This window comes from Chaetodon trifascialis, chromosome 13 (assembly GCF_039877785.1).
Source record: "Chaetodon trifascialis isolate fChaTrf1 chromosome 13, fChaTrf1.hap1, whole genome shotgun sequence".
Taxonomy (NCBI): domain Eukaryota; kingdom Metazoa; phylum Chordata; class Actinopteri; order Chaetodontiformes; family Chaetodontidae; genus Chaetodon; species Chaetodon trifascialis.
In genome coordinates, this window is record NC_092068.1 from 16476852 (window position 1) to 16503175 (window position 26324).

Here is a 26324-nt window from a genome sequence, read left to right on the forward strand (position 1 = left end):
ACTAGGAAATATTTATGCGCAAACGTCCGGGAATTGCACCGAAAAAAAGTCAATTCAAACTGAAGACAAAAGCCAGATGTTAGTGGGCATTAGGGTTAGGGTTTTTTGTCCAGTGTGACTAAAGGCTTAAGAGAGAACACCAATGGGTCTTTTCATAGTTTCTGACATCACTCCTATGCATTCAGTTCAATTAAATTTTATTTATATCACGCCAAATCACAACAGAAATGATCTCAGGACTCTTTCCATATAGAGTAGGTCAAGACCATTCTCAACAGTTCCATCAAGAGCAAGCACTTGGTGACAGTGGCCAGGAAAAGCTTTCCTTTAACAGCAGAAACCTCAAACTGAACCAGGCTCTGGGTGGATGATAGTAACATTATACTCATCAAGTTAATGGCGGAGATCTGTGAATGTGGCAGCCATACTAAAAACAAGTCTGACAGGGCAAGAAACAACTTTCTAGAGAAGAAAATGAGAGCAACCAGTAAAATTATGAGCCATAGTGTTTACTGTAAACATCCATCACATTTGCCAGACCAACTTCCCGGATCAACGTTGATCTACTGTACCTGTTGGTACCTGAAGAGACTTCCTTTGCAATGACGGATAATTACCAACATTTTAGGCTGGCTCACTTCGAGTTTCACCTCCAAAAAATGGTTTCGCTAATCTGCCTAAACTGTTGGCCTGTTTCAAAGCTGTCACTGCATAACTGCTCATGATTTTGGCTCTGTTGTTGTGTTGCTGTGCTCCCAGACACCATCAGAAATATTGGACATAACTAAAAAAGTAAAACTGGGATCATCCCTGGTCTGATACTTGAATGTATGTGAAATTATGATCCAGCACCTGGAGTTTCAGATTCTTCCAGGACTGATGTGTGCTGTCATTCATCTTCTGATGCAAAATACCAACAGGCATTGGTGATTTGTCTATGTGAGGAGAGTAGACCTACAGCATGTCAGCATCCTAGCTTTGGCGCATGAATTTTGTGCCTCTGGCTTTATTGTACATTTCTATAAACTGTGGTGTAAACCTTTGCCTAAGTATAATGATATGCATATGTAAGCACTGGCTCCACGTGGCATGCATATGTGGATGCGTGTGTGCATGTCGGTTTATACTATATAAACACATTTATCTTCATGTTTGTGTTTATATTCTGTACGACACAGCTAACCAGGGAAGGTAGCTGTTTCAGTGTGTGATTTGCCACTTGGAGCCTGTCCTTTAACAGGCCACTTTATGTTGCCATGTAAATTATCACTGGTAGCTCCTTTTCTCACTGCATATTAGTGAATCCATGGCATGTATAGCTCTGTTACGATCATGCCTGACAGAAAGGTTTAGTGATGTAGCACAGCTGTTAAGCCATGCAGAATGTGTTGTCACCCAGCATGATAAACTGGCCACCGAGTGAATTGGAATCTAATTTGTTGGAGCCATTAACCAGACTAGCATTAAGGCATGTTTTCATCTTGAATGATTACTGCGTGAGATCAGTTACCGTAGAATTACGATCTACAGTCTACTCAAAAAATAATTTATTAAAAACACTCTGATTGAGATATATGATCCTACATAAACCAATGAGACAAATATAGTAAGTACTGCATCTAATTGTGTGAACTTGCTGTATCATACATATCTAAAATAAGAGACATTTTGTATTTTTGTGTTTCATCCCTGGTAACATACAATAATTACAAAGCTACAAGGACTTATTGAGGTCTGATCCTGCCTCCTTTAGCATGACAAGTTGTCCAGCATCTGCCAGCATGTTAGTAGCTATTCATCAGAATGAAGGGTAGCGAGCCCCCTCACATAGACAGACTCCGCCTGCTCACCGAGCAATTTGTTTCAAGGGGTACTGACACAGAAGAAAACTGGTGGACCCAACATCCATCCTGCTGTAAAAATATCCAAAACCATCTGGCAGCTAACCCCCATCTTAAATTACTAAGATGGACTCCCACCTTTGGGAACCATGAAGGCAACAGAAACCTGCTCCAACTTCTGACTGAAAGTATGGCTGCAAAGCACAAGGCCGCATCTCACTTGTCTCGAACCACAACTACAAATCATGGTAGAAAATGAATAACAGCATGGCTGCATTAGCAATACCAGAATTTCAGAGCTGATTCTAGCAGTAAGACCTATCCACTTTGGCTGATTTATGTCCTGCTACTTTCCTGAAAATGACCAGTGCAACTGGGAAGTAGACCAAGGTCCAGAGCACCAGCGGTATGTTTTTCCAAGAGGGCTGGGCCAGCTTGGCAGAAACTCATGTCCTTGTCTATCAGTCTGACACGTTCGGAGCGGAAGCCAACATATTGCTTCAAACTTGTGTCTCTTTGTGCCTGAGCAAGTTGAAACGGGTGAGTCCAGTTGGGTTTGTGTCACCATAAATAACTAAGGTTTGTCTGCAATGGTCACGGACGGTAAAGATTTAGGAGGCTACATATTTTCCTGCTGCTGAGGAAATGGTTCAAAGTTTGTGGTAATCATCATATTTCAGTGGTGATGGATGGAGGAGTTCAAAAGTATGACCATAAGCTTTCAGGCTCAGTGTTCAAAATGCTCAATGGTCATTATTAAGTTATATACAGTAGCATTCAAAAAATACAGCATGGATTTGTGCAGTGACTTTAGCTTCATAGGTAGAAAATGTCTAATTTGATCTATGAACTCTTTGTGGCATCATAATGAACCTGCTTGGATCACTTCAGTCAAAACAATTCCAGCATACTTGACTGTGAAACATGCCTTATTAAGGCAGAATATCACAGGGAGAAATATTGACTTTTATGCTACGATTAAGAAGAACTAACAAACAAATATCTTAGAGTAGCTCAAAAGCTGACAGTTGTATCTTTTCACTTTAAGTTTTTGCTGTGTACATCCAACATCAGTTTAAGAACTCAAGACACTCAGGAGACTCTCTCAGCTACATCAAACAGCGAGGTAAAAACAATAGTGTCACTGACATATCCCCAAACCCAGCACAAACAGAATTATTCACACACTGTGAAAGGAGTGCCATCCGATAACGGAGAGATAATGACACTTGGTGGAAGGCAGCTTTCTCAAAGCAGTTTAGAGCTGGCATGTCAGAGTACGGCAGTTAAGCCTGTCATGGAAGTTGAGGAGGTTATCCTGGCATTTTAATCTGGCTTGCTTCTGAAGGAGAAAACGTAGAGGTGATTTCTAGGGCTAGTAATAACAAGGACAGGCCTGCATCCAAAAATGAGCTCTCATCACTTTGGATGCGGACAGTGCAGTGTTATGTGAAGTCGCGGTGAAGGATTGCAGGCCCAGTTTGCCTCGTCCCCTCTCCCCTCATCCATCTCCATAGGCCGCCTTTAATGGATATTCATGTTGCTGAGCCAATCCACTCCTGGGAGGAATAATATCACATCATCTGACTCGCATAAAGGAAATACAGCCTGTCCTCTTACACACGGAGTATATACCACTGTGAGGTGCTGTGATATGCAGCAGGAGCTGCCTCCCCGAAGAGGAGATTGATGTAACTGTGACTGAATTTTCAGGTTCTTGTTCATTCAATACAAGTCCGGGTAAGTGAAATGTATTATGGAACAGGTTTAGCAATTAGTGTCCTGTTTTTGTCTGTTGGATCACACACATACCACGAAAGCAGGTGCTTACACTCACACATGGACACACACAAAATAGATTTTCTTTATCTTTTTTTTTTTTTTTTTTTGTATTTTTCTTTTCTTTTTTCCCTCTTAGAGCAAAATGACCAAACAGGGATCAGTGTGTATAATAGATTAAGAAAGCATGCTTACTCACAGTAGAAGTAATACTTAGGATATTGACTTAAATAAAATGGATAATACCATGATGTAAAAATACTTCAATACAAGTCAAAATCCAGCATTCAAATATTAGCTTAAGTAAAAGTACATAAGTAGTATCAGCAATAAGTACACATACGCATCAAAAGCATACACACTAGTACCATTCAGAGCCTTAAACACATATTCAAAAAGACCATCTTTTGTGGTTGTAATTTTTGTGGCTATATGTGGAGGAAAAGTTTACACAGGGTCATTAGAAACTAATCTTACACACTTCATCAGCTTACAAACTGGCAAACGTCGCAAAGAAATAAAACCTTCATGCAGTGACGAGTGCTTGGGAAACATTTTTATGAACTCAGTGCCCGGGAAGAAGGCCACGTCTTTACTTTGTCAATTCACCTCGTAGAGTTTGGTGCAGAGGCTCACTCAACACGATCTCATGGTATATAGCTGGCAGTGAGATCTGTATATATCATTCTCATGACAATATTTCATCATCTGTCATTTCTCAATGCTGAACGCACGCATTGTGTATAGTTTAGTTTATCATAAAAACTTTATAGAAAGCAGCCCTGCAAATGCTACTCTGGACCAGTGTGGAGGAAAAGCTTACACTTTGTTCTTTCCATATGCCTCATTTTAGTTGTTTGGGGGCCAGTACAAGTCTTTGTGTTTAAGAGTGATGTTTATCAGGGGACAGATCCTGCTGGTATAATCATTACGAGTCTGAGTGAAATGTCTTGCAGAGCACGTACACATGTGTCTAATGGGAAACGTCAAAGGTGCTCTGTCTTTTCTCAGCGCCTTCCAGAGAGGACATTTCCATACTCGTGGAACATGCCGAGGTAGTCCAAACCAGGATGGGAAGATTATCGGCGGAAAGATGAGAGCTTTCATTCTAACGACAGAGTGACATCAAACAAAAAGAACAGAATCAGTGCTAAGACGAGCACGGGGAACATCTCAGGAGTAAAGAAACAGATGTCTGATGTAATATACCAATTAATTTAACAAACAATTCCATAGCCAGTAGCACATGTTCCCTTTAAAGAACAGGACTTTATGAAAAGTTAATATTTGTATTCACAACACCATCTGATCCATGCAGTTATAAATAATTTAATCAACCCTGGTTATTATACAAGCAACAATAAACAGACATTGGGGAACTGCATATCGGTTTTGATGCAGTAACATTTTTTAAAGCTGCCAAATTAATTTTTAGCTTTACTAAGTGCGCCGTGTGAAGAACATTAAGTCATCAGTCAAACCAACAACCTTTCCCTTCATATTGACAACAGCTAAGTTTCAGCACTAGCAGTTTAGTCATCCATTAGTCATGTATTCCATCCAGATGTCTGATGGAGGAAAGGAGGGGAGGAGGAGATAGCAGCAGGTGTAGATCTCTCTGAGCCCAGCTGAGCTCTAAAAGGCAGTGCTTAGCACCCACAGCTCCGTCATCTGGCCTCTCCCCTGTCTCCGCCAGCCTTTCGACAGCCCATTCCTCATCATTTACCCCTTTTTGGCAAAGCCCAGAGCCCTTCTAATGGGCCACTCTGAATGCTTCCAGATGTTTGTTTATTTGTTGTGCAGCAACTATAAAACAGTTTACTCTTAGTTTGGATCTTTTCCCATTGCTTCATTTTTTGGGGGGCTGAGAGAGGTAGGAGGAGTGTAGCAGGAGCTGCGGTGCAGATAACCCTGACATGTAATGAAAGCGAACCGCCAAACAAATGTGAGACACCCCACGAGTGTCATTAGGAAAGAGGGGTTTTTTTTTTTGCTTTGAAGGCTGCTTTCCTCCTGGGATTTTAATAACAGTTGTGCACCATTTAAGATACATACATACAAAGTAGCTGGAAGCAGGCCCAGAACAACAAGATTAAAAGGGCCCAAGGCTCATACTGTAAGGCAGATTTCAGGCATTTTTCCTTGTCTGTTTACTCTGCTTGTACAAAGATATCCCTTTCATTTAGTGCTGTCATTGCTGAGGGATGGCCTACTCAAATTTAATCTGATACCTGTAAAAAAGCAGTTACTAGAGCCTGGCCTATTTATTGAAATATACGGCGGAAATGAAAGGTATTTCATTAAAATCTCCTCTGTGCACATGGATATATCAATCAAGTCTGAAGCATCTTCTTTACATACTTCTGATATATAGTTATAATTAGATCTATGAAATAAACTTGTGACTCTCACTTCAAAATGTGTCATCCTAAGAAAGTGACAAGCTGGCAATAAATAACCCAGCATATTGTTCTGCATATTGACATGATAAATCATCATGGTAAGGCACAAGAGCGTGGTACGTCAGTAGCTGTGGCTTAATAGTGCGGTGTGGACCAGGCTTCATGAAAACACACAGTACTTAAGGCTGGGACTCCATTTTGGCCTGTTGGATTTAGAGTTGAGTTGACAGTTGGACCAGCACTGAGAGTCAGAGCCAAGGTGACAGTAGTGGAGGATCCTCAGGCCCCTCTGCCAGACTATATACTCCACTCCACTCTGTGTCACGCCTTCACTAAGACACACTGGAGGCCCCACCATCCCTCACTTTGTCTTTTGTCTTGCTTTCTCTTGTTTTCAAGTTACCTTCTTTAGCTGTTTAATGGTGCTCCTCTTACTGACTTTTCCTCCCTCCTTTGTCCTCCCCTTTTCACTCCGTCTATCCATCTGTTGTCAGATCTGCTCCATGAAATCTTGATTTAGATTTCGCTAACACAACAGCACATATTTCCCTTTCCTCCCTCCTCTCCCTCCTGCTCTTCTCCTTCCTGCCTTGTTTTGCTCTGTCTCCTCCAGGTTGACTCCTCCGCCAACCAAGCTTACACAAGCTTATCCTGGAGTTCTGTCCTTGGTTTCCACCCCTCTCTCCCTGGGCAGTGACCTGCCAGCGCTGCCCTCCTCTGGGATCTCAAAGCTGCTGTAATTACCTCTGGCACCCAGGCTCTGGGGCTTCCACACAGGTGACACAGTGGGGGGTGGGGGTGGGTGCAGAGGGTTGAAAGGAAGAAAGGGAGGTTCTTTCTGTGCAGCCGACAGGGCGATGTCAGAAGTGCTGCTGATCTGCCTGCTACTGCAGGAGTCAGGAAAAAAAAAAAAAAAAAACTATACGGCCTCCCTTGAACCCTCATTAAAAAAGGCTACTTCATTAACCCTTACAAAATCCACTGTCCCAATCAGTGTGTACTGTGTATCGTGTACTTAAAAACACTTCACTATGTTCACGGTCTGATTCAATATATTTTTCCTTTTATCTCATGCACTGAGTGTAATTTCTCAGCATTATGGTACAAAACAAAAGCAATACTTCACAGACAAAAAAACAACAAAAACAAGCAGCACAGCATCGCCAGAGCATCTCTCATTTCCAGCAGATTTTGAACAAACCTGCATAGTGAATTGTTTAATTTACCATGCGTATTGAAATGGGAGTGTTGCACTGAACTCCATAAAATCCCGCAGTATATTGTTTCACCCCTATTGTTTATATCCTGAATTTAACTCAGTAAATGCTCAGTTGTTTGGAATTACTGTCTGAAAAATGTCGTCTGTTGCTTTGCCACAGCTTTGTTCTCTTTGAAAGAGAAGTTACTGTGACCGTCTCTACCACATAAAGAACACTCAAGTATTTTTAAGAAGTATAAATAAAAGAAAAAAAATCAAAGACCTAGGGTAGGGGCTGGAGGCAGGGACATAAAGAGGAGGTGAAGGGCGAAGATGAGGGCTGTGTTATCTAAGACTGCAGCGCTGCATCATAAAAATAACAAATAGAGACTGTCGCCGCTGCTCAGATCTTAGACGGAGGGGAAAATATTTCATGTGTCAGATCCCCTCACCTTTAAATGGGCTGTTCTTAGCCAGGTCTGATTTTGACAAAGCACGGGGCACTTCCTGTCCCTACATCCGGTGAAAGCTGCCACCGTCCACACTTTCATGACATAGATCTGTCCTTGGCACCATAAACGGAGGGTAGAGATATGTTGCGTCACCATAGTGGTGGTCAACCTGCCACACGTGTTTTGCATTGTGAAGACAGTGATGAATGTTTCAGGTATAAGATCTGCAGGGCGGGGGGTTCAGGAACTACCCCTGAGATAAGTGGCCATTGTTTTGAAAAGCCTATGATGGTTTTGGCCGACTCGGTCAGTCGAAACTGTCAATTGCACATTCAAAAAACAGTCTCAAGATGTGACCACACTTAATCTTTTTTGTTTAGCCAGAAAGAAACCCTACATTTGAGTAGCGTGAAATTTGGTGAGCAGTTTCATTTTGTTAGCCTGTGTGGCATTTCCAGTAAATGGTTACAATGCTACTTTTACAATGTACTGACATCTATTGTGTGAAATTATCTTCACTTGCTTCATGTTAATGCAATTGAGTGACTCTTAAGACAGCCAATGAAACATATTTAAGTAGTCCAAGAGCACAAACTGACTAAATACTACACATGGACTTTATGTTTACATGCACACATAATATTCTTTTTGACTTTGATTCGGTTTAATGGAGCATTTTCCATTTAAGACACGTGGGATACATTGATATCATTTGGGTTTAAGGAGCGTTCTTTGGAAACGTCTACAATGCATCTGGTTTTTACTGCAGTTTGTGACACATGGCCTCTTGCCTGTTGATAGTCAGCTCTGTGGACTGCCTAGCCAACAGTTTGCAGGGCTGGGGTGGAGATGCATGCACAAAAGAAAAGCCAAATTTTTTAATCGGAAGGAGATATACACCTACTTTTAACCTTTATGAAAGACTTGGATATCAACAGGTTTTTGGATAGGTGTAAATATCACAACGTCGACCTTTTCAAGAAGGTGGCTGAGAGAGGGAGGCTGTGTTTGTTAATCGGAGTATGTATAGCTGCATGCAAAAGGGAATATTAGCAATGTAAACAGCATTTTGTTTTGTATAATCATAACACATGGGGGGCTGTGTAATAAAAAAGACTATATAGACGTTTACTAAAACCCCAGCTGGGTATCTTTTGAATGATTTTGATGCATTCTTACTACAGTGTTTGATGTTGAGAAGTTGCTGCACAATTACATCTACTGACAACACAGGGTCAACATGAGGCCTAATCAATGTCTAGCATCAACAGATCAAGGATGTTTCATCTTGTTTATGCACTGTGTGCTCCCACGCACACATTCAGATCAGAGTTAACCTAGATTACTCTGATTTATTAGCACTATGAACGCATCACACAGATGAGATGAGATCAATAAGAACAGATAACCTAACTTCAACTCAATCTCAAGGTCAATAGATTCCCACTCTCTGTAGCCGTTCGGGTTATGACTTATATTTACATAATCCATGTGCCCCGGTTATGATTGAATGTATGAGAATATATCTTGCTTCTTGTTTATTTTGAGGAATATCTGAACAGATGTGTGTACGTACCACCTGACTCAAGTCCAAAGGTCTTTTCCTTACCTTTGTGGTTCCTGGCGTCTCTGGATCCTTGGGGTAGAGGAGTGTAGGGCAGAGATTGACCCTCAGGTCCAGGCTCATTATGTGACTAGAGAAAGGAAACATACAAATAGAATCAGTATTTAGAGGGGGAAAAAAAGGTCTGACAAGTTTTCAAATGACAACTACCGCAGCTGACTGTGAGCGCCATAAATCCTTTGGGATTGCTGCAGGAAATGTTGGAAACACTGCTCATGTTTTATGACATAATGTGGCAGGTCATGTTTTATTGCTTCTCGCATGCTAAGGAGCTACATTCCTGGCTTTGATGAACTGATCTACAACCCGGCTCAGGAGGAGAAGTCTTAACCTTCACTCAGCCATGACCTCCTGCAGTGGTCAACTCAAGGGTAGACGTCGCTCACTCTGATCAGCCAAATGTAGCGTGGTTATGTGAGGGTAGCCTGGCAGTTGGTACAAAATGACTTCTCTACACTGGCTTTAAAGCTACCTGGCTATCGTATTTAATAACACATTATTGAAATATGTGGTAAAATGTGCATGGATTGCTGGCTGCACAACTAGAATGAGCCATTGATTGTAGGCACAGTCAGAGGTTCAGGCTAAACAAGTGTGACAAATGCTGCTGTGAGACAAAGAGAAAACAGAGGTCTGAATCTCAGAGCATGTTCCCAAACAGGTCAAGAGTTTCTTGTGTTGTTGTTCTTTGGTGCACTTTCAAGGTCCAAAACATCCTCTTCCTTCCCTTAGCCTTTTAGCTGGTGGAGCAGGCAGTTTATCATGACACAGCGATATCTGATGCCTTTGCAGAAATACTTTCCTTTCCTGCAGGAAGGAATTCACTGGGCCTTTAATCATAGCAAGAGACTCAACTGACAAATACATATTAGAGATGGTTTGGAGCTCCATTTTTCCCCACTTTTATTGTTGTTCCTCTACATGCCCATGCATAACCTTGAGAAATGGAATGGTCTGCACTGTTAAATGGAACCATATTCTTCATGGGCAAAGAGAGCACGGTGAATTGAAAACGATCACATAATGTGCTTTCAGATAGCATCTCTGAAAGGCATTAAGGTCTGGCCAGCATGTGTCTCACATTACACCAAAGGGGAAAATGGCAAAATAAGCTTATTTTGAGACCTCACTACATATATGCTGGTGGACCATGCTTTCGAAAGAAACAGCCTGGAATAGAAATATTGTTTTGACAGCAGACCTGCTGCTCTCAGCCTCTGGAGTGGCTGAAACCTGTTAAGAAATATCACAGATCACTCCCAGCTTGTATGCTGCATGGAATGTGTAATACACGAAGTAAAACAACCCAAAATAAGAACATACTGTACTCAGTGAAAACTGACATGTCCCATTTGAGGAAAAACAATCAGGTAGCCGTACTTTATATTTTCTTTCACTACAGCTGCAGCAAAATAGATAGTGGAAAGGGCCAATGAGAGACCCTGAATCAATATTCTCACTACACCTCTTATCTACAAAAAAGTGTCTTTATTGCCCTGATTATGCACTTTGCCATTTGGTTTTGGGTATATAATTGATATTGGCTGTCATAACAGACACACAAAGAGTCTGTCTGTGACAATTATTACAGGCTATCAGAGCAGCTCAAGCATTAAGACAAGAATTGTGAGTCCTCTTTATGTGATCTACCTCCATGGTCGTCTCAGCCACCACACCGCGCCTCTGCTTGCCTCATTTCCTGGCCCGCTTGAAAGATCACAAGCCTGGGCCTCTTCTAGCCCGCTTGGCCCCCAAAAGCCCCTCCTAATCCTGCTGCTTGCCCACAATTAATCTTCCTAGTTGCCACATTATTAACAGCACCACCCACAGACTATGTTAGGGGTGTGTTGGAGGAGATGGAGGAGACGGGGGACTGCTGGGGTTCGCTGGATACTGGATAGAGCCTCGGGCTGCCTCCACACCCTGGTTTTGGTCTTGTGGGACGTTCGTCACCTTGCTTTCAGTATCACCACCCACCCAGTCCCCATGCTATGCATGACACCACCTCTTCACCTCCTCAGTATCATGGCTGCTGATCAAACACCCAACCCATTCAACATCTGTGGTTGTCACTTCCTGTCCTATCCAGCGCAACCATTGTACCCCACCCACAGAACATCAATCAGCCAGCTTTCCCGTGCCCTGATCCTCCCTTTTCTCCTCTCAGACCTTCTTGTGTACCCCTCCACATGTGTACTCTTTCACTTTAGCCAATGACCTGTCCAGAGGATAAGAAAGCAGCAATGCTTCTGAGGAGAAAGCATGTGGAACAAATGAAGTGAAATTTCTCTTTTTGTTCTGGCTTTAAGAGGGCCGATGGATTGATGACTTCGACTATTTTAAGTTTCATACAAAAGAGCTACAGAGAAATAATAAAAATATTACAGCTACTATCACATGCATGCAGGGACTGAAATAAATTTTCAAAATAATATCCGATGATAAATTAATAATTGATATTTAACTCTTTTTTAGTTACTAGATAATAACTGGAGAACACAGTTCTGGGTATGTTGATTATGGCATGGTATTACTAGTCCTAGGAGCTTGATAGGACCTCCAACAATAAAGTGACAGAATTTCCTGCTTTCCTTCATTTATTGCACAATATAGAAGCATTATACATGCTGAACACAGTGTTTGTTCATACAAAGCTAAGCCCCCTAAGGTCTAGAATGACAAAAATACAAAAATAAAAAGGTAATGATCGTCTCATGATGTCCTCGCACATTGCATCCCTTTTGTGTTTCCAAAACAGGCGCTTTATCGCTCCTACTTTCTTAATTCCCCCTTTTCTGCATGCTTTCTCTCTCTCCGTCTCCCTCGCTTTCTAAAGTTGTACCTACACTGAACAGAGGGAGGTGCTGCTGTGTCGTATATTTAAGATGCTCCTGGAACCCCTTTTCCTCTCTCCCTCTCTCTCAGTCTCTCTGCTGTCCAGATTAGTCTGCTCATCAAGCTGAGCATTGTTTTAATTTGCTAGGCCCGGGGCATATGCTGAGTGTTCACATCATTATTGTCTCTGTGCAATGTGAGTTATCACCACAGCTTATGATAATGCGGCACAAATTTACAGGCTGGGGAGCACCATGGATTCTGTGATAATAAAGGGTGGACAGAGGGGAGTGGAGAGAGGGAGAGAGAAATGAAGAAAGTGTGCATGTGTGTGTGTGTGTGTGTGTGTGTGTGTGTGTGTGTGTGTGTGTGTGTGTGTGTGTGAGAGAGAGAGAGAGAGAGAGAGAGAGAGAGAGAGAGAGAAATGGGTGGTGGCAGAGAGGGGAAGCTCTGTTGGATGTCATTATGAAAGATGATTCCCGTACTGGATAATATATCACACCAGTGCTGTCTGTCTTCTCCTTTTCTGTGTTGCTATGCGAATAAATGCTGATAAACCCAGAGGCAATAGTGATTATTACTTCCAACATATCACCATGAGAGAGGGGAGCAGGAGGAGAGAGACAGGGGAGGGATGGAAAGACAAGAACAGCAAAACACAAAGACAGCCACATGGAGCACATAACCACCTCCACAGTGGGGTTCCTGAAAATACGAGATACCGAGAAGTGAGTCGGGGAAGGTTGACACATATCTGGGTGTTTTTCAGATGCAACTGCAACAAAGTTTACAAAGTTTTGCAAGCTTGGCTGTCAATTTCAAATCTAGATGGGTGTTATATTACAGGACATTACTCTGACATCAACTGATCTGGAGACATTTCACTAGAATGTGATTATGATCTTGGCTGCCAGGGTGTGATGTACAAAAGTGCATCAAATAACAGTTTGGCCCTGTGTTGCACACACTGTTTCCCTCTCTTGCAGCCTGGCTCTAAGTTCTCACCCTGACCAGCTCATCTTGACACAGGTGGTTCCTGCTTTGCCTCACCTCTCCTCCCTCCTTAAGACTGACCAGCAATACAATCTAATTACAGCCGCGCTACAGAGGGAGACCAGTGTAAACACCAGCCCTTTTTATCTCCTTATACATCTGGACAAGTAGACAAAGTGCTAAAAGGAAATAAATGTGGCCTGACAGCCACATCAAAGAGTTCAGCCAGAGGCTTACTGCTACTTAGGGCACAGGAATGTTGTTGCTAAGCATCAGCCCGCAACCTATCAGGGTGCAAAGAGGGCCCTGTCCTGCCTTAGAGAGGGAAAAGGGGAAAAGAGAGAAACGAAGAGGAGAGAGGGGGAGGGAGGGCGAGGGGAGGGGGGCTGACATTGAGGGGAGGCTAGGGACTCAAGGAGATTTTTGTAGCTTAAAGCAATTGTTGGAAGAAACAAGCCTTCTGTTTTGTTTTCTCTTGACACCATTTCTGCTTTTTGTGCTTGCAAAAGACATGTATAAAAATGTCTTTTGATATGTTTTCTCTTTGGGTCTATATCAAAATATTTCTTTTGTGTCTGTGCATGGAACTTTTTTCACGTCTTGTCTCTGTAAACTGGTGCTGCCTTCTGATCATGTTAGAGATCAGAGGAGACACAACTTGTGAACTTATTTGAGTCAACATTTAATGCTGGCATGACACGTTTATTTCTTCACTAGATAGAATTTTTTTATGATTCATGTCTCGTACTTCTGAAGTTAGGGGTTACGAACAATACAACACTTTTCCAAATAAACAATGAAAAAGGGAATAAGTAGCACCAGCTTGCAGTGTCTTACAGCATGTAATGGCAATGATAAAATGAGAAATGCTCCAATTCGCTGCCTAATATATATGCACACACAGGATGGAAAAAAAACAAAAAAACACTTGTGCTGGCTGAGGTGAAATCTTTTAGAAGCATTTTTCACAACCTGCATGGCGGAAGGTAGAAGAGTTGTTTAGTCATCGATATCCTTTTTTTTCCATATATATCAGGCCTTAACGAGTGCTGCTTACTGGACTAGAGAAACATGTTTTAAATCGCCGTTGTGCACATGAAAAGTATTAATCCTGTTTTCTTAGGTAATGGCAGGGGGAAGAACATTTGATGTAATGGTGCCTGCACTTGTGGGTAGTACAGCAGTCTTTTGCTCAGCGGGAAGACTGCTGAGCGTGTGTTTAATGATTTACCAGTTCTACTCCAATGAACTTGCTCTGAGTAAATGTATCATATGATCACTGATCACAAGAACAACCGTTCAGACGTTTCACTCGGGGCACGAGGCACACGGAGCGAACCAGCAACAGTGAACATCGCCGTTTTGTGTACGGCTCAGCGTCAGACAGGCAAAGGTTCAGTGCTGCTGGACGTTAATCATCCGTAGCGATGACTCATAGATGGTAATAAGGCTGTATTTGTTTTTAGGTTGAAATTTAAGAAGCCATTCGACCTTTTCTTTGAGTGTCTTGCAGAGTAAGTGTAGGTGATTCAAAGCGGAAATGTAAGCCTACATTACAGGTACACAGCGCAATTAGCTTGAGGCTATTTCTTATTTTGGTCTGGTATGACCTTTCCATCGGTACTGCTTCTGAAGCTGCAAAGTTACAAAGAATCAAAAAAGTTGAATATATTAGTTAAAACAATGATTAAATATCTCATTCAAACTTTTACACAAAGCATAACTGATTGTTTTATATATTTTCATAAGTACAAACAATTTCTTTTATCTCTAAAACAGGAGAAAAAAGGATGATGTGAACATTCTGATCTACCTGTGACAAAAATCATTTTTGTCAGAGTTTTGCCTTATTTAACTGGTGTGAAAAGAAATATTTTCATCTTTCCCCGCACAAACTGTGAACTACACAAACACACACGTACACAAAACCACAGCGAGCAAGGAGTGTGACATATCATGAGGCTTTCTGTTCTGATTAGGGGCTGTAGCTAACGTCAGGGCTGTTTTCTAGAGTGTTGGATGTTTAATAATTGAAGACTCTGAGAGCGGGCCTGTCACACCGGCTTGTCTAGAATGTTTCCTATGCAATTAGACGCCGAGAGACATTTGAAGAGGACCCACAAAAAGAGGCACAAAAAGTGACACGTGAACTTAAAGGAAATTAGCTCTTCACACGAGTGAAATGTGAAGGTTACTTAGCAATGCTTAACTCAGACTGCGGCTGTGTGAAGTGTGTGTTTGACTCAGCCTCGCTACGAAGATACGAAGACTGCGATTTTCTTTACTTTGAGCCGGCTTCAGTCAGTAAGATCACAGAGGGAATGAAAACTAATTTTGACTCAAGGCATACGGGAAGAAAAAAGAGGAGGAAAAAAAAAAAAAAAACCTGAGATGTGTCGAAATAATGAGATCTCTTGATGTTTTCTGGGAAGATATGGGATGATGCAGACAGATGCGCAACTCACATCTTCACCCAAGGACACAAACACACACACACGGAACATTTAATCACAACCTCAAAACACACAAATTTGAATGTGTGCGTGCACTCACGTTAAAAAGCTCACACACACAGACCCGCTCACATTAAAAGAATGCATGAAACACTGATGCACGTGTACTTACACACTCACTTAGGTTCATGCACAGACACAGACTGATTAGTTGATTAGCTCACATGCAGACTTGTATGATGTAAATACAACACAACCACAGTCACCCAAATGTAAGAACTCAGACCTCAGCTCAAAATGTTCAGTGGTATGAAGATTAGAAAAATAATAATTTGGCCTTTTTCTTTGTGTTTTTACACCTAGTTTTGAACTACAGCACATATTTCAAGATGAATAAACAACACTAAAAACATATGTACTGATAATAATTAAGCTATATTATGTCTGTTGGAAAATATTACATGCCGATCTGTAAACACAGATCATTAATAAGCTCCCTATTAATCTCTGCTCACCGCCAAACCCCTGACAACCTTTCACAAGAAATTTCCACCATCCACATCTCTGAGTTCCACGTCGCAATGATAACACTGTCATCCTCCACACCTATCATAAGTCACGGGCAAACGACTCAGATCCTCCGTCGCGAGACAGAACCCTCTGCGGGCCTGTAAGCTGTATCATTACACCATGTCATCTTTATGGCACGGAGCAAAGCCCAGCTCTCTAATTACACTCTGCCTACTCCATTTACCCAGACAGGGACAGAGCAGCAGGCAAACAATGCATTAAAAATGGAGTGCCTCCCCCTGCTCTATGGATGCCCGTGTTGTTCTGCCGGTGGCCGTCGTTGTCCCCTGGTTGTTGTTGTTGTTGTTTCTCTAAAAGCTGTGGAGGGGAGATAGCAGAGGGCCCACGCCACTGCGCCTTCCCCTTCGTGACTTCCCCACCTCCTCTCGTCTTCAACCCTTTCCTCAGAAGGACTTATGAAGGTGAGTGGCTATGTGACAGGCCAGGAATAAAAGAGACAAACCAGGGATAAAAATTAAATAAAAAGTAGCTGTCTTAAACAGTAATTGCACTCCTTTGCTGAGCATGCTTTCAGATATATAAACCTGATTTACTGTCGGCGTTGCTGCCACAAATCAGAGGGCCCTCTGAGAAACACTCGTGCTATGAAATTGTTTAATCTCATCAAGTTCTGCTTTCACAGCAGGCCATAAATCACATAGTCTTTGTTATCATAGACCTCCATGAGCGCCTCTGAGGCAGGCAATGGATCGTGGGTATATATAATCTTGACTGCACAAACAGCAGGGTCTGAGCAGCCTGAAATACTTTCATATTAGCCGCGGTGCAGCTGGCGGAACACAAGCGCCCTGATGGATATCTCATTTCCTGCACTCTGCATCTATTTCGAGCAAATTATTACTGCATAAATTTCTTGTCAACAGAAACGGCCAATTAATTAAGTTAAAAATGCACTCGTGATCACATCAACACACCAAACAGGGGAGCCGGGGCAATTTTCCACTAAGTGAATTTACCGCAGGGGTCACTGTAATGAATGATTTTAAACTTTGTCATAAAGTCGCAGACAGGCCAATATCTACACAGGAGCTGCGGCGCGGGCTACCCCGCGACATATTTGCATGAAGCATATTTATGTGAAAATGCTGGAGGACGACAGCCGGGTCGAGGAAATAAAGTTTACAACTAGGAAACAAAATGTCCGCCACCCTCTGCCTCTCCTGTATTTCATCAAAGACACGCAAGACGGATTGGATAGAGATCATAGAAGCACCTTTGCCATTTAAGATACAACGTATACGCATTTAACGGAGCTCGCAATCTGAATGAATTATTCATAATGTATGAGGGGTTGGGTGTTTGTGGGGGTGGGGGTGCGGCGGTTGTTTATTCAGCTTGGGCCGTTTATCAGACAGTGAGGATCCCACGGCGGGGATGAGCTCGGAGATTTATCTGTGTTTGGGCTCCAAAGCAGATAAATCAAGGGGTGTAATCATGCTCTGAGTGGCCCAGCTGTGACCCCGTGGTGAACTAATGACACAGGGATATCTAAGCCCCTTTTCCTGTTTCTGGGTTAGGCCCTTAGGTTAGTCCCCCGTCAGACACGAAGCTAAAGAAAGACACGGCCGCACAGAGAAACCAAGGGGAAACTTAAGGCCCTTCATGTCCCTTTGTCCTGTTTACACAACAGCGCCAGGCAGGATTGTTCACCCACAACTAAAAATAACAGTGTCAGAACAAAGCAACGGCAGAAGGCTACTGTATAACAATGTTTGCTCAAACAATAGCAATGAGTATCGATTGCAAGCATACACGTAGCGAGTTCACGAGCTGCTATTCACAACAGTCAATGTAAAAGATACTGCTGTTTGGCTGTGGATGTCTCCCGTTCCCTCCCAGAGCAAAGGCTTTCTCCTGGACTGAGCCTGCTCTGATTTATCATGTCTTCTGCTAGCAGGCTGTCCGCTGATTAAGCCAGTGGAACTTTGTTTCACTCTCCTCTCTCTTTAATCTGTCTCTCAGCGAGATAAATTAGCCAGTGCCGTGCCAGCTCCTGCTCTCTTTACCTCCCCTCCCTCTCTTCCTCTCTCTCTCTCTCTGCTCTTCCCTCTGTTTATCTTTTCTGTCTGTCACACATTGAGAAGAGAGCAGACACATCTGCTCCTGCGCCGCTGCAGGAGATAGGGCCGGGCTACATCCCTGGTCAGATTTAGCTAAGAGGGTCTGTGAGTGAGAGCGAGTGTGTTTTTCCTCTCTTTTTCTCTCCTTGACAACATTCTGTCAAACAATCTCCCTCTCCTTTGCCGGGCTTATGCTCTTTGTTGTTAGCTAATAAATCAGGGAGTATTTATGATCTGCAATCCCTATTCTTAGTCTTTTAATGGCGACACGTTTGTGGGTGAATTAAAGCTGGGTTTTATTCACTAGGCTGTGGGCCAAAGTGAGGCCTGGGTGCCTCTGTCTGTGAATGTTTTCCCTTCTCCACTCTTGCCCGGGTGGTAAATCACACTCATTGTCAGGCAGTGCTAAGTTAGTATGCGTCATTGGGGAGAGCAGGAAGCACTGGGCATAATTCTGTCCATCAGTTTAATTTATTGTATCGGTAGCTTTGTAATCTCCGCCCCATAAATTATAGGGGCTGACAGACAAGAATTTGGTTTTAAAGGCAGCGTTCATCAGGATTTTGGCCGGCTATGTTCTTTATTTTTCTGTCAGCTTACTGCTCTCATACTCAGCCATGAAAAGAATTAAAACCTCCACAGTACCGTGCCATATCCTATGCTATTTCTCCAACTGGAATCAGATGTAATATTTTTGTCAGGCTATGATTTATAAGACTATTAAGGGTGCTTGTTAGAAATGTGAAAAGAGTCAAAAAAAAAAAAAAAAAGAGGAAGAAAGACAGAGAAGAGGGGGTTCGAGGACATGACCTTGTTTGGAGGTTTTATTTCAGGTGAAATATAAAACCCAATACAAGGGCACTGCTGCAGCATCTGCTTTGCAGATAGTGCACTTGGCTCCCCTTCCATGCCAGTGAATATAAATCAGGCGAGGCATCTCAATGCTAGGCCTGACTTCTAGAGGCCAACAAATCTTTAGCATGAGATTAAGGCCTCAGTGGAGTCATCTATCTTTGGGTGATAGAGGAAAATATCAGAGCACTCTATGGGCAATATGGTTTCACTGAGTCAGGACTGATGTGCAGTAGAATGTACAGAATGCCATGTGTAATGGTCTAACAATTCATTATCCTCATACACTGAATTGCTTTCCACAGTGAGGCTGACTAGATGGTTGCAATCAGAAAAAAGCGGCCAAATCAAAAACCATTAGCTAATTATTTTAGATAAACAACTAGAAATAAAAAAAACAATACTGAAATATAATACATCTCTTCATAAGGAAATGAGGAGAACACTGCTAGGAATATAATTACCCCGTTGTATTTTCTGCAGTAAGTAAGCAGGACAAATATACTGAACTCATAAGACATGTGTTACGGGTATTTTCATTTAATTGTAGTAAATCTAAACGGTGTCAGCTGCTATGTGTCGACAACAAAGACAGCAGACCAAAGCAAAGCTGCCAATTATCCTATAAAACATGCATACCTTCCAAAGCATGGGTCTCCTTTGTGGGTTTAACCTACCAAAGGCGACGGGCGGTTTACAAGATGCTCGCTCAGTGGATACAATTGTGCTTAGCATAAAAGGGAACACAGACTGTGAAGACCTAACAATGAACCATATCTCCCTGTAGCCTTTTCAACGCGCTGCATTTACATATCAAGCCACTAGCCTGATATGTAAACACATTCCATCAGATGCCGCCATCGCAGCCAATGAGAGCCATTTCGATCCTCCTATAGCTCACACACTGTGTAGCATCAGACAAAGGGAGAGAGGCCTGAAAGAGACATCTCATGTCATCACCCAAGAGAGATAATGGAATTGTTATACATCCTTGATCACAGACACTCTCACGGCATCTTGCTCTCTTTTTCACTTATTCTTTGTCTCAGTGCTCTTAAAGTCTCTCTATCGCTCTCGCTCTCTCACAAGTGCACGCACACACACACACACACACACACACACACACACAGAGCACACGAGTGAAAAATTCCAGCACACTTCAGTGCGATAGCTCCTCTTCTCTTTCAGGGTTTCATCTCAATAGCTTTTTTATCTGAGGACTTCAATTTGCAAGCCTAGCTGGAAGGCAGCTCCTCCTGATATGTTAATTGCAGGGTACTTAAGCGCTAAAAGATTAACATAAAACCCTTTGGAAACAAGCTAATAGTTTATGATAATTCGTGCATGGCCTTTGTCTGTCTATCATTACATTGCCTCTAGCGGTAATTTTATCAAGGGGCTGTAAAATATCATTTAAACAAGTTCACTTTCAGATAATTAATAGTAGAAACTGTACTATTCAATTGAGCCACACTGGCACCATTAACAATATGGCAACTAAGCTATAATTAAAGTATTTTATTTTATTAACCTATTCATAACGTTGTGTAAATGATGACACAGAGACACAGACAGGCCTTTTTTTTTTCTTTTTTTTTTCCCGCCGAAGCACTGTCACCAGGGCAATTACAGGCACCCAGGGTTGTCTCCTCAGTTAGCAGAGCTGATTGAAGCTTTTAAATTAGCAGGTGGGTGCATGGCTAGCATACCTCCCACACGCAGAGAGACACGGCACACATGCAGGAGTCGTGCACACCAGCGCGAGGAATCTGCTGAGCTGACAGATTGGAATTTGTGCTGTTTGCCAGGGCCGTGAGATTTAGATTGAGACAAAGGTTTTAACCTGGATTTGAACCTGCGCTGGGTGAGATGAAAAGATTCAAAGAGAAGAGAGGGAGAAGATCACAGGGGAATGATCTCCCTCGGGATAACCTTACTGAAATACTGCCATGCTGTGTGGTGTGGGGTGACAGCGGGTCCTCTTGATTCAAAAATAAAGAATCTAGCATTAAAACTCTCATAAATTAGCCAAGCAGCTGTTAGAAAAGTCAACTCTCAAACCATAGCACTCACACATCCATCGCCGTCTGAAATATTTGAGCACGACCGTGTAGGACGTGTGTGACGGCTGATGCGGGCGCGCTTGTACAATGCATGTACGCTGTACTTGTCTGTGAATGTATGTGTGTTTGATAGAGACACATTGGCCCCTTCACACACATGCGCATGCACAAACACACTTCCAGACACACCATCCCTCTCATGAATAATACAAAAACCCCTTTCACCAAACAGCTCAAATAGCTATTCATTCATCTGCATACCTGGAGCCTTGCAAAATGATTGGCCCGCCATTACTGCTGGAAAAAAAAAAGAGAAATGTTCCCCAAACAATTTGCTTCAAAATGTGACAGGAATGATTCTGTTCTTTTCAACGACAGAGACAGGCCCCTGTGCATAATGATGTTAGCGTAATGGGGTGACAGATAGACTGGGAGACCATGACATTAGCATGAGAGACGCACCAGTGAGCAGCCGCTCAACTGTGGTCTCAGAGGGCCCTCAAACATACACTCTCAACATCGTTTGTCTCACAGCCCTATGAGCCTGACAAATGAAGACGCGCCATGTTTTATGCCAAGCAATATACCATTCCACTTTAGCAAACACACGACTTAATGACAGAGGGGGACCCGTCTCTGCATTACACAAACCCACTATCTCTTGTCTTATTAGTGAAGAATAACCGCGTTCAAGGTTGGATGGAGAGCAGGGACACGGTCTCTGCCTTAAGGATATGAGATGACAACATTTACAATTAAAAGATACAGAAGTTAGATGAATTGAATAATGAGAAGCAGTAACCAATTATGTCTTTGGATGGACTCTTTGAACAGGTTACGCGCTGAAAGTTGCCTGAATCTACAGCTTTGCTCGGTCGAGATCTGACCTACAGTAAAAGCTATTTCCAGGCCTAATAAACTTCAGGCAGGCGTGACAGTCAGGTGGAGAGGACCACTGCAGGGCTTTGCATCTTTATCAGTGTGACAAATTCACAACCCCACCTTTCCAAATTAAAATTACAGCCACAATTTTTGTTTTACCGGGTGTGGAGAGACATGGGAAGATGTTGGAAGGCCAATCAGCAGCACACACTGAGAACTGCACTCCTCTGAAATCTAATCTGAGAAACCAGAACATGGCTATATTTTTTCCACATGGCCTTTACCAGTGCGGCTAACTGTCAGAGTCTGTTAAGGCAGGCTAACAATATTTTTTTATGAAACTGCAGAAGCATCTCAAAGTGAGGGGAATGTAATCATATGTTCATAAGAAGCGATGCGCAGCATATAACATGCTGTCAAAATGTAGATGCTGCAGACATGAGCCACAGCCTAAAAATGGCAGAGGTCTGACAGGCCCGCCGTCCACGGCACGACACTGTCGAAGGCTGAATGCCTCCTGTAAACATTTATCTTCCCTGTGAGTGTATGTCTGTGTGTGGTGCGGCCCGGCGACAGGAGCTTCTCTGAGGCTTTATCTGCGGGATGACAAGACAACCTGTAATATACGAGCATCTGGAGCTCCTCTTCAAACACAGCCTTATCTCACGCCAAACATTCCCTGAGGCCAGAGCAGAGCAAGACTGGCCCAGACCAGACCAGACAGGACCTCACACCGTCTCACCGTATCCCACCCAACCCGTGAGTCGAGCGCACAAGCTGGGAGCAGTCCATCAAAGTGCATGTGCGTGTGTTTACAGCCGGCGTTCTATGAGCGCAGCCTCGACAGCTGAGAACAACAGTGTGACATTATAGTGACGGAAATCATCTGCTCAGAGTTTTTCTTCCGTCCTGCTAATCGGGCTAGAGGTTAATGGCGTTGCACTCAACACAAATGGACACGATCCCTCTTCATCCACTGACTTAAACATAACTGTTGAGACTGGAACTAAACACCGATCACTCATGTTGCTGTTTGGAGGAATTTATTTTACATCAATCTTAAGATAAATAGTGAAGGCCATTACAGATCTTTCAGAGGGCAACTTGAATGAGCTGCATGCTATCACTTTCAAAGTGACTGATAGCCACATTCACTGGTTGTTAGAAAATCTTTAAAACAACTTTATCAAGACCACTGGGCTGTTATACAACTGGTCAAAAAAAAATAAAAAAATAAAAATCACACAGAACCACTCCCTTAAAAGCCACGTTTCCACCCAAAGTACCATGAACTTCTAGTCCCAGGAACCACTTTTCGAGGAACTACAAGGTTCCTTCAGCCAGCTGTTTTTCTGTTTTTTTTCCACAAAGATTGAGCAAATAAGTCAGCTGACGGCTAAAAAACGGCTAATTTCACACATTATTTTACTTTCCAACTCCCTCATCCTCAGTATAAATGCTCAGTGAGACCCGGGCTTTAGCATTGGTCCATCTGTCACAAGTCCATGTTGACGCGTCAAAGCATCATGAACAAAAACCAAACTGGTGTGTGGCTGCAGATTTTTAACAATGCTGGCTGAAATAAAATGCTGCGAATACTCAACCAGTCAGAAATGCCCTGCACCATAGCACCCCACCCCCAAAAGTTCCTGTACTTCTGGAAAGTACTAGTCCTTGGCTAAAAAGGTGGCTAAATTGCATCTTACATGCTTAAAACATTGCAAACATTAAAATCAAGTAAAGCGAGTTCGGTTGCCCTGAGCAGTGTCTCGCTTTCAACAAAATCGCTCTGGTGTTTGGTGAAGAAAGTGTGTGAAGAGAAAGCAGCCCAGTTAGGAAGCTCCATTCTTTTCTCTGTGTTGTGTGCCCCGCTCAGACCGCTGCCTTCAGCCAGCCTATGGGGGGGAAGCAGACATGCCCCTCTCTGGGGCCTGTACATACGGCCTGTGCCTCACTTCAAAGAGAGGCCATAAGGGCAGCGTACTCCCCCTCCAACTCAGATCCATTCGGCTCACAGCTGATTCCTCTATGTGTGTGAATGTTTATGTGTGTCTCACTTTGACTCTCTCTAGGCCCCTCTAGCTTTCATTTCAGACCGCTTTCTATCCTCTCGTCTTTTTGGTTTTTTTTTTCTATCTGGAAGATGGATAAAGGAAGACGTGGATGTACAACCCATAGCTTGTGTATGGGTGAGTGCGTTTGTGTGTCTTTCTTTGATGTCTGATAATGAAGGGCAATACTGTGCAATCTCTAAACACGCTGTCGCACAAACCCTCGTCATGATTCACAGCTTAACGCAAAGCATACTGCTAATGCAATGAAACCGGAGCGCTCAGCAAAAATCACAACAAAGGGCTGTATCGCCGACCTCCGCGTACCTTGTGACCCATGAACAACACTGGTGTGAAAACGACAAAAAGAAACAGAGGGAGGACGGAGTGTGTGAGAGAGACAGAGGAAGTGCATTTGAAAAGGAGAGTGAATGCTGGGGAGAGCAGCTGAGCTCAGTGGCCGTGGCACAGGGAGGTCTGGCCTTTACAAATCCCTTCTTTTTTGATCTCTTCATCCAGATGAAAGAGCAGCGGCGGGCAGGATTACGCAGGACAATCACACTCTCTCCCCAAACCATGACTTGATCGGCTTTTACGAGGGCCCTAATCATTTTCAATTAAGCATATTTTCTGACATCCTGTAATAGCTGTGGCGCTGCTCTTAAACTCTCGCGCCGGCCCAGCGCTCCCCTGCAGCCCCCTGCTTGCTAAGCCCCTCATTCTCAGACAGCGTGCCTGTAGTGTCTGCTGACAATCTGAAAGGGCCTGGACTGCAACTTGTTGTTAAGGTGCCAAATAACCCATTTACCAGATGCTTGACAAGGATGTTATTTGGTTTGCTTTGACTGAATGTGCTTTTGTGTCAGCAAAGCATTAAATTAGTGCTGTTTGTTTGTGGAAGTCCCCTGGGACCATCCTCAGTTTCAATGGTATTTGTGTTTTTCTCCTGTTTTTTTTGGTGGGAGCTCCTTTTGGTGTGATAATCAATACCTAATCCAACAAGCATAAGGCACACAAGGAATTACTGTGTACTAACGCCCTTTTTGCAAATCCACTGGTTCACAAAATGATTAATCCTGACATTCAGCATGGTAAAAGTGCATGACAACCTCTTCAAATACAGCCTCTTAAGAAATAAACTGTACTTGTAATGTCAAAATGATTTCATCCATGACAGCTCAGTTGCCCTCTGTTCATTCACCTGGTGCTTAAATCCAGTCAAACCTCAGATCCACGTCTCTCATGAGGGACTCCAGGTCTCAGGGACTTGACTGGAGAGACAGCACCATTAGGCCCTGGACCAGCCGCAACCCTGACAACCACTCACAGCTGGCAATGCCCGGCAGATGACCGGGTCTCCTTTTCTTCAGTTTAGTCAGAGAGAAGCGAAACAAATGTCCATCACTCACTCACTCAGCACCCAGCAGGGTGGCTAGCATTATTTTGAGGATGAACAAGTAGGGATGGAGAGACAGAGGAACAATAGCATTCAGTCTGAAGTGAACTGGGTTAGATTTGACAGTGTGGGAGCTGGTAGCTTCCACTCAGATGTTACAGGATGATCTGAAAAGTTATCAGAATCAAAAGGATGATGCATATTTTCAAATGAAAGATTAAATATCTGGCAAACCCAAAGCACTCTGATTAAAGAACTAAGGTATCCCTGCTAATTAGATGCTCTCACTAATACAGCCATCCCCAATCCATGCCCAGTACCATACTACACACTGTACTGTCTTTAATCACTATTTTCTTGGTCAAGGGCACTGACAGGAGAATTAACCCCACGTGCATGTTTTTGATGGCGAGGGAAACTGGAGCACCCGCAGGAAACCCACACAAACACGGGGAGAACATGCAACCTCCTCACAGAAATCAAACCCAGGACCTCCTCACTGTGAGACGACGGTACTAACCACTGAGCCACCGTGCTGCCCAAATACTAATTTTCGGTATTTTTCTTGCAGTAGGTATAAAAGAAAGCACTGTACTGTTTTGTAGGAACAGAAAATGATGTAAGACGTGCCCCTGATGCATGCCCCAAATTAATACTTGTACCTTGTACACAGTATGTGCTATAGTAACGACTAATGTATATAACTCCTAATATAACAACATTACTATAATATACACTAACTACTGCAGTTACATACTGACTACAAAAACAATATACTATAATGTTTTGTACTAACAGGAAATAATACAATACATGAACTGATAAATGTCAATCAAACTGCAGTTTGACTGA

At 42.9% G+C, this 26324-nt stretch overlaps 1 protein-coding gene across 1 annotated transcript in view; it reads right to left on the bottom strand.

Moving 5' to 3' along the window:
• lrmda (leucine rich melanocyte differentiation associated) overlaps window positions 1-26324 on the bottom strand; it is a 199624-nt gene that overhangs the window by 15770 nt on the left and 157530 nt on the right. The window contains exon 6 of the mRNA XM_070978013.1: window positions 9282-9366. Within this exon, the coding sequence (XP_070834114.1) occupies window positions 9282-9366 (85 nt within the window). The remainder of the gene's footprint in view (window positions 1-9281; window positions 9367-26324) is intronic.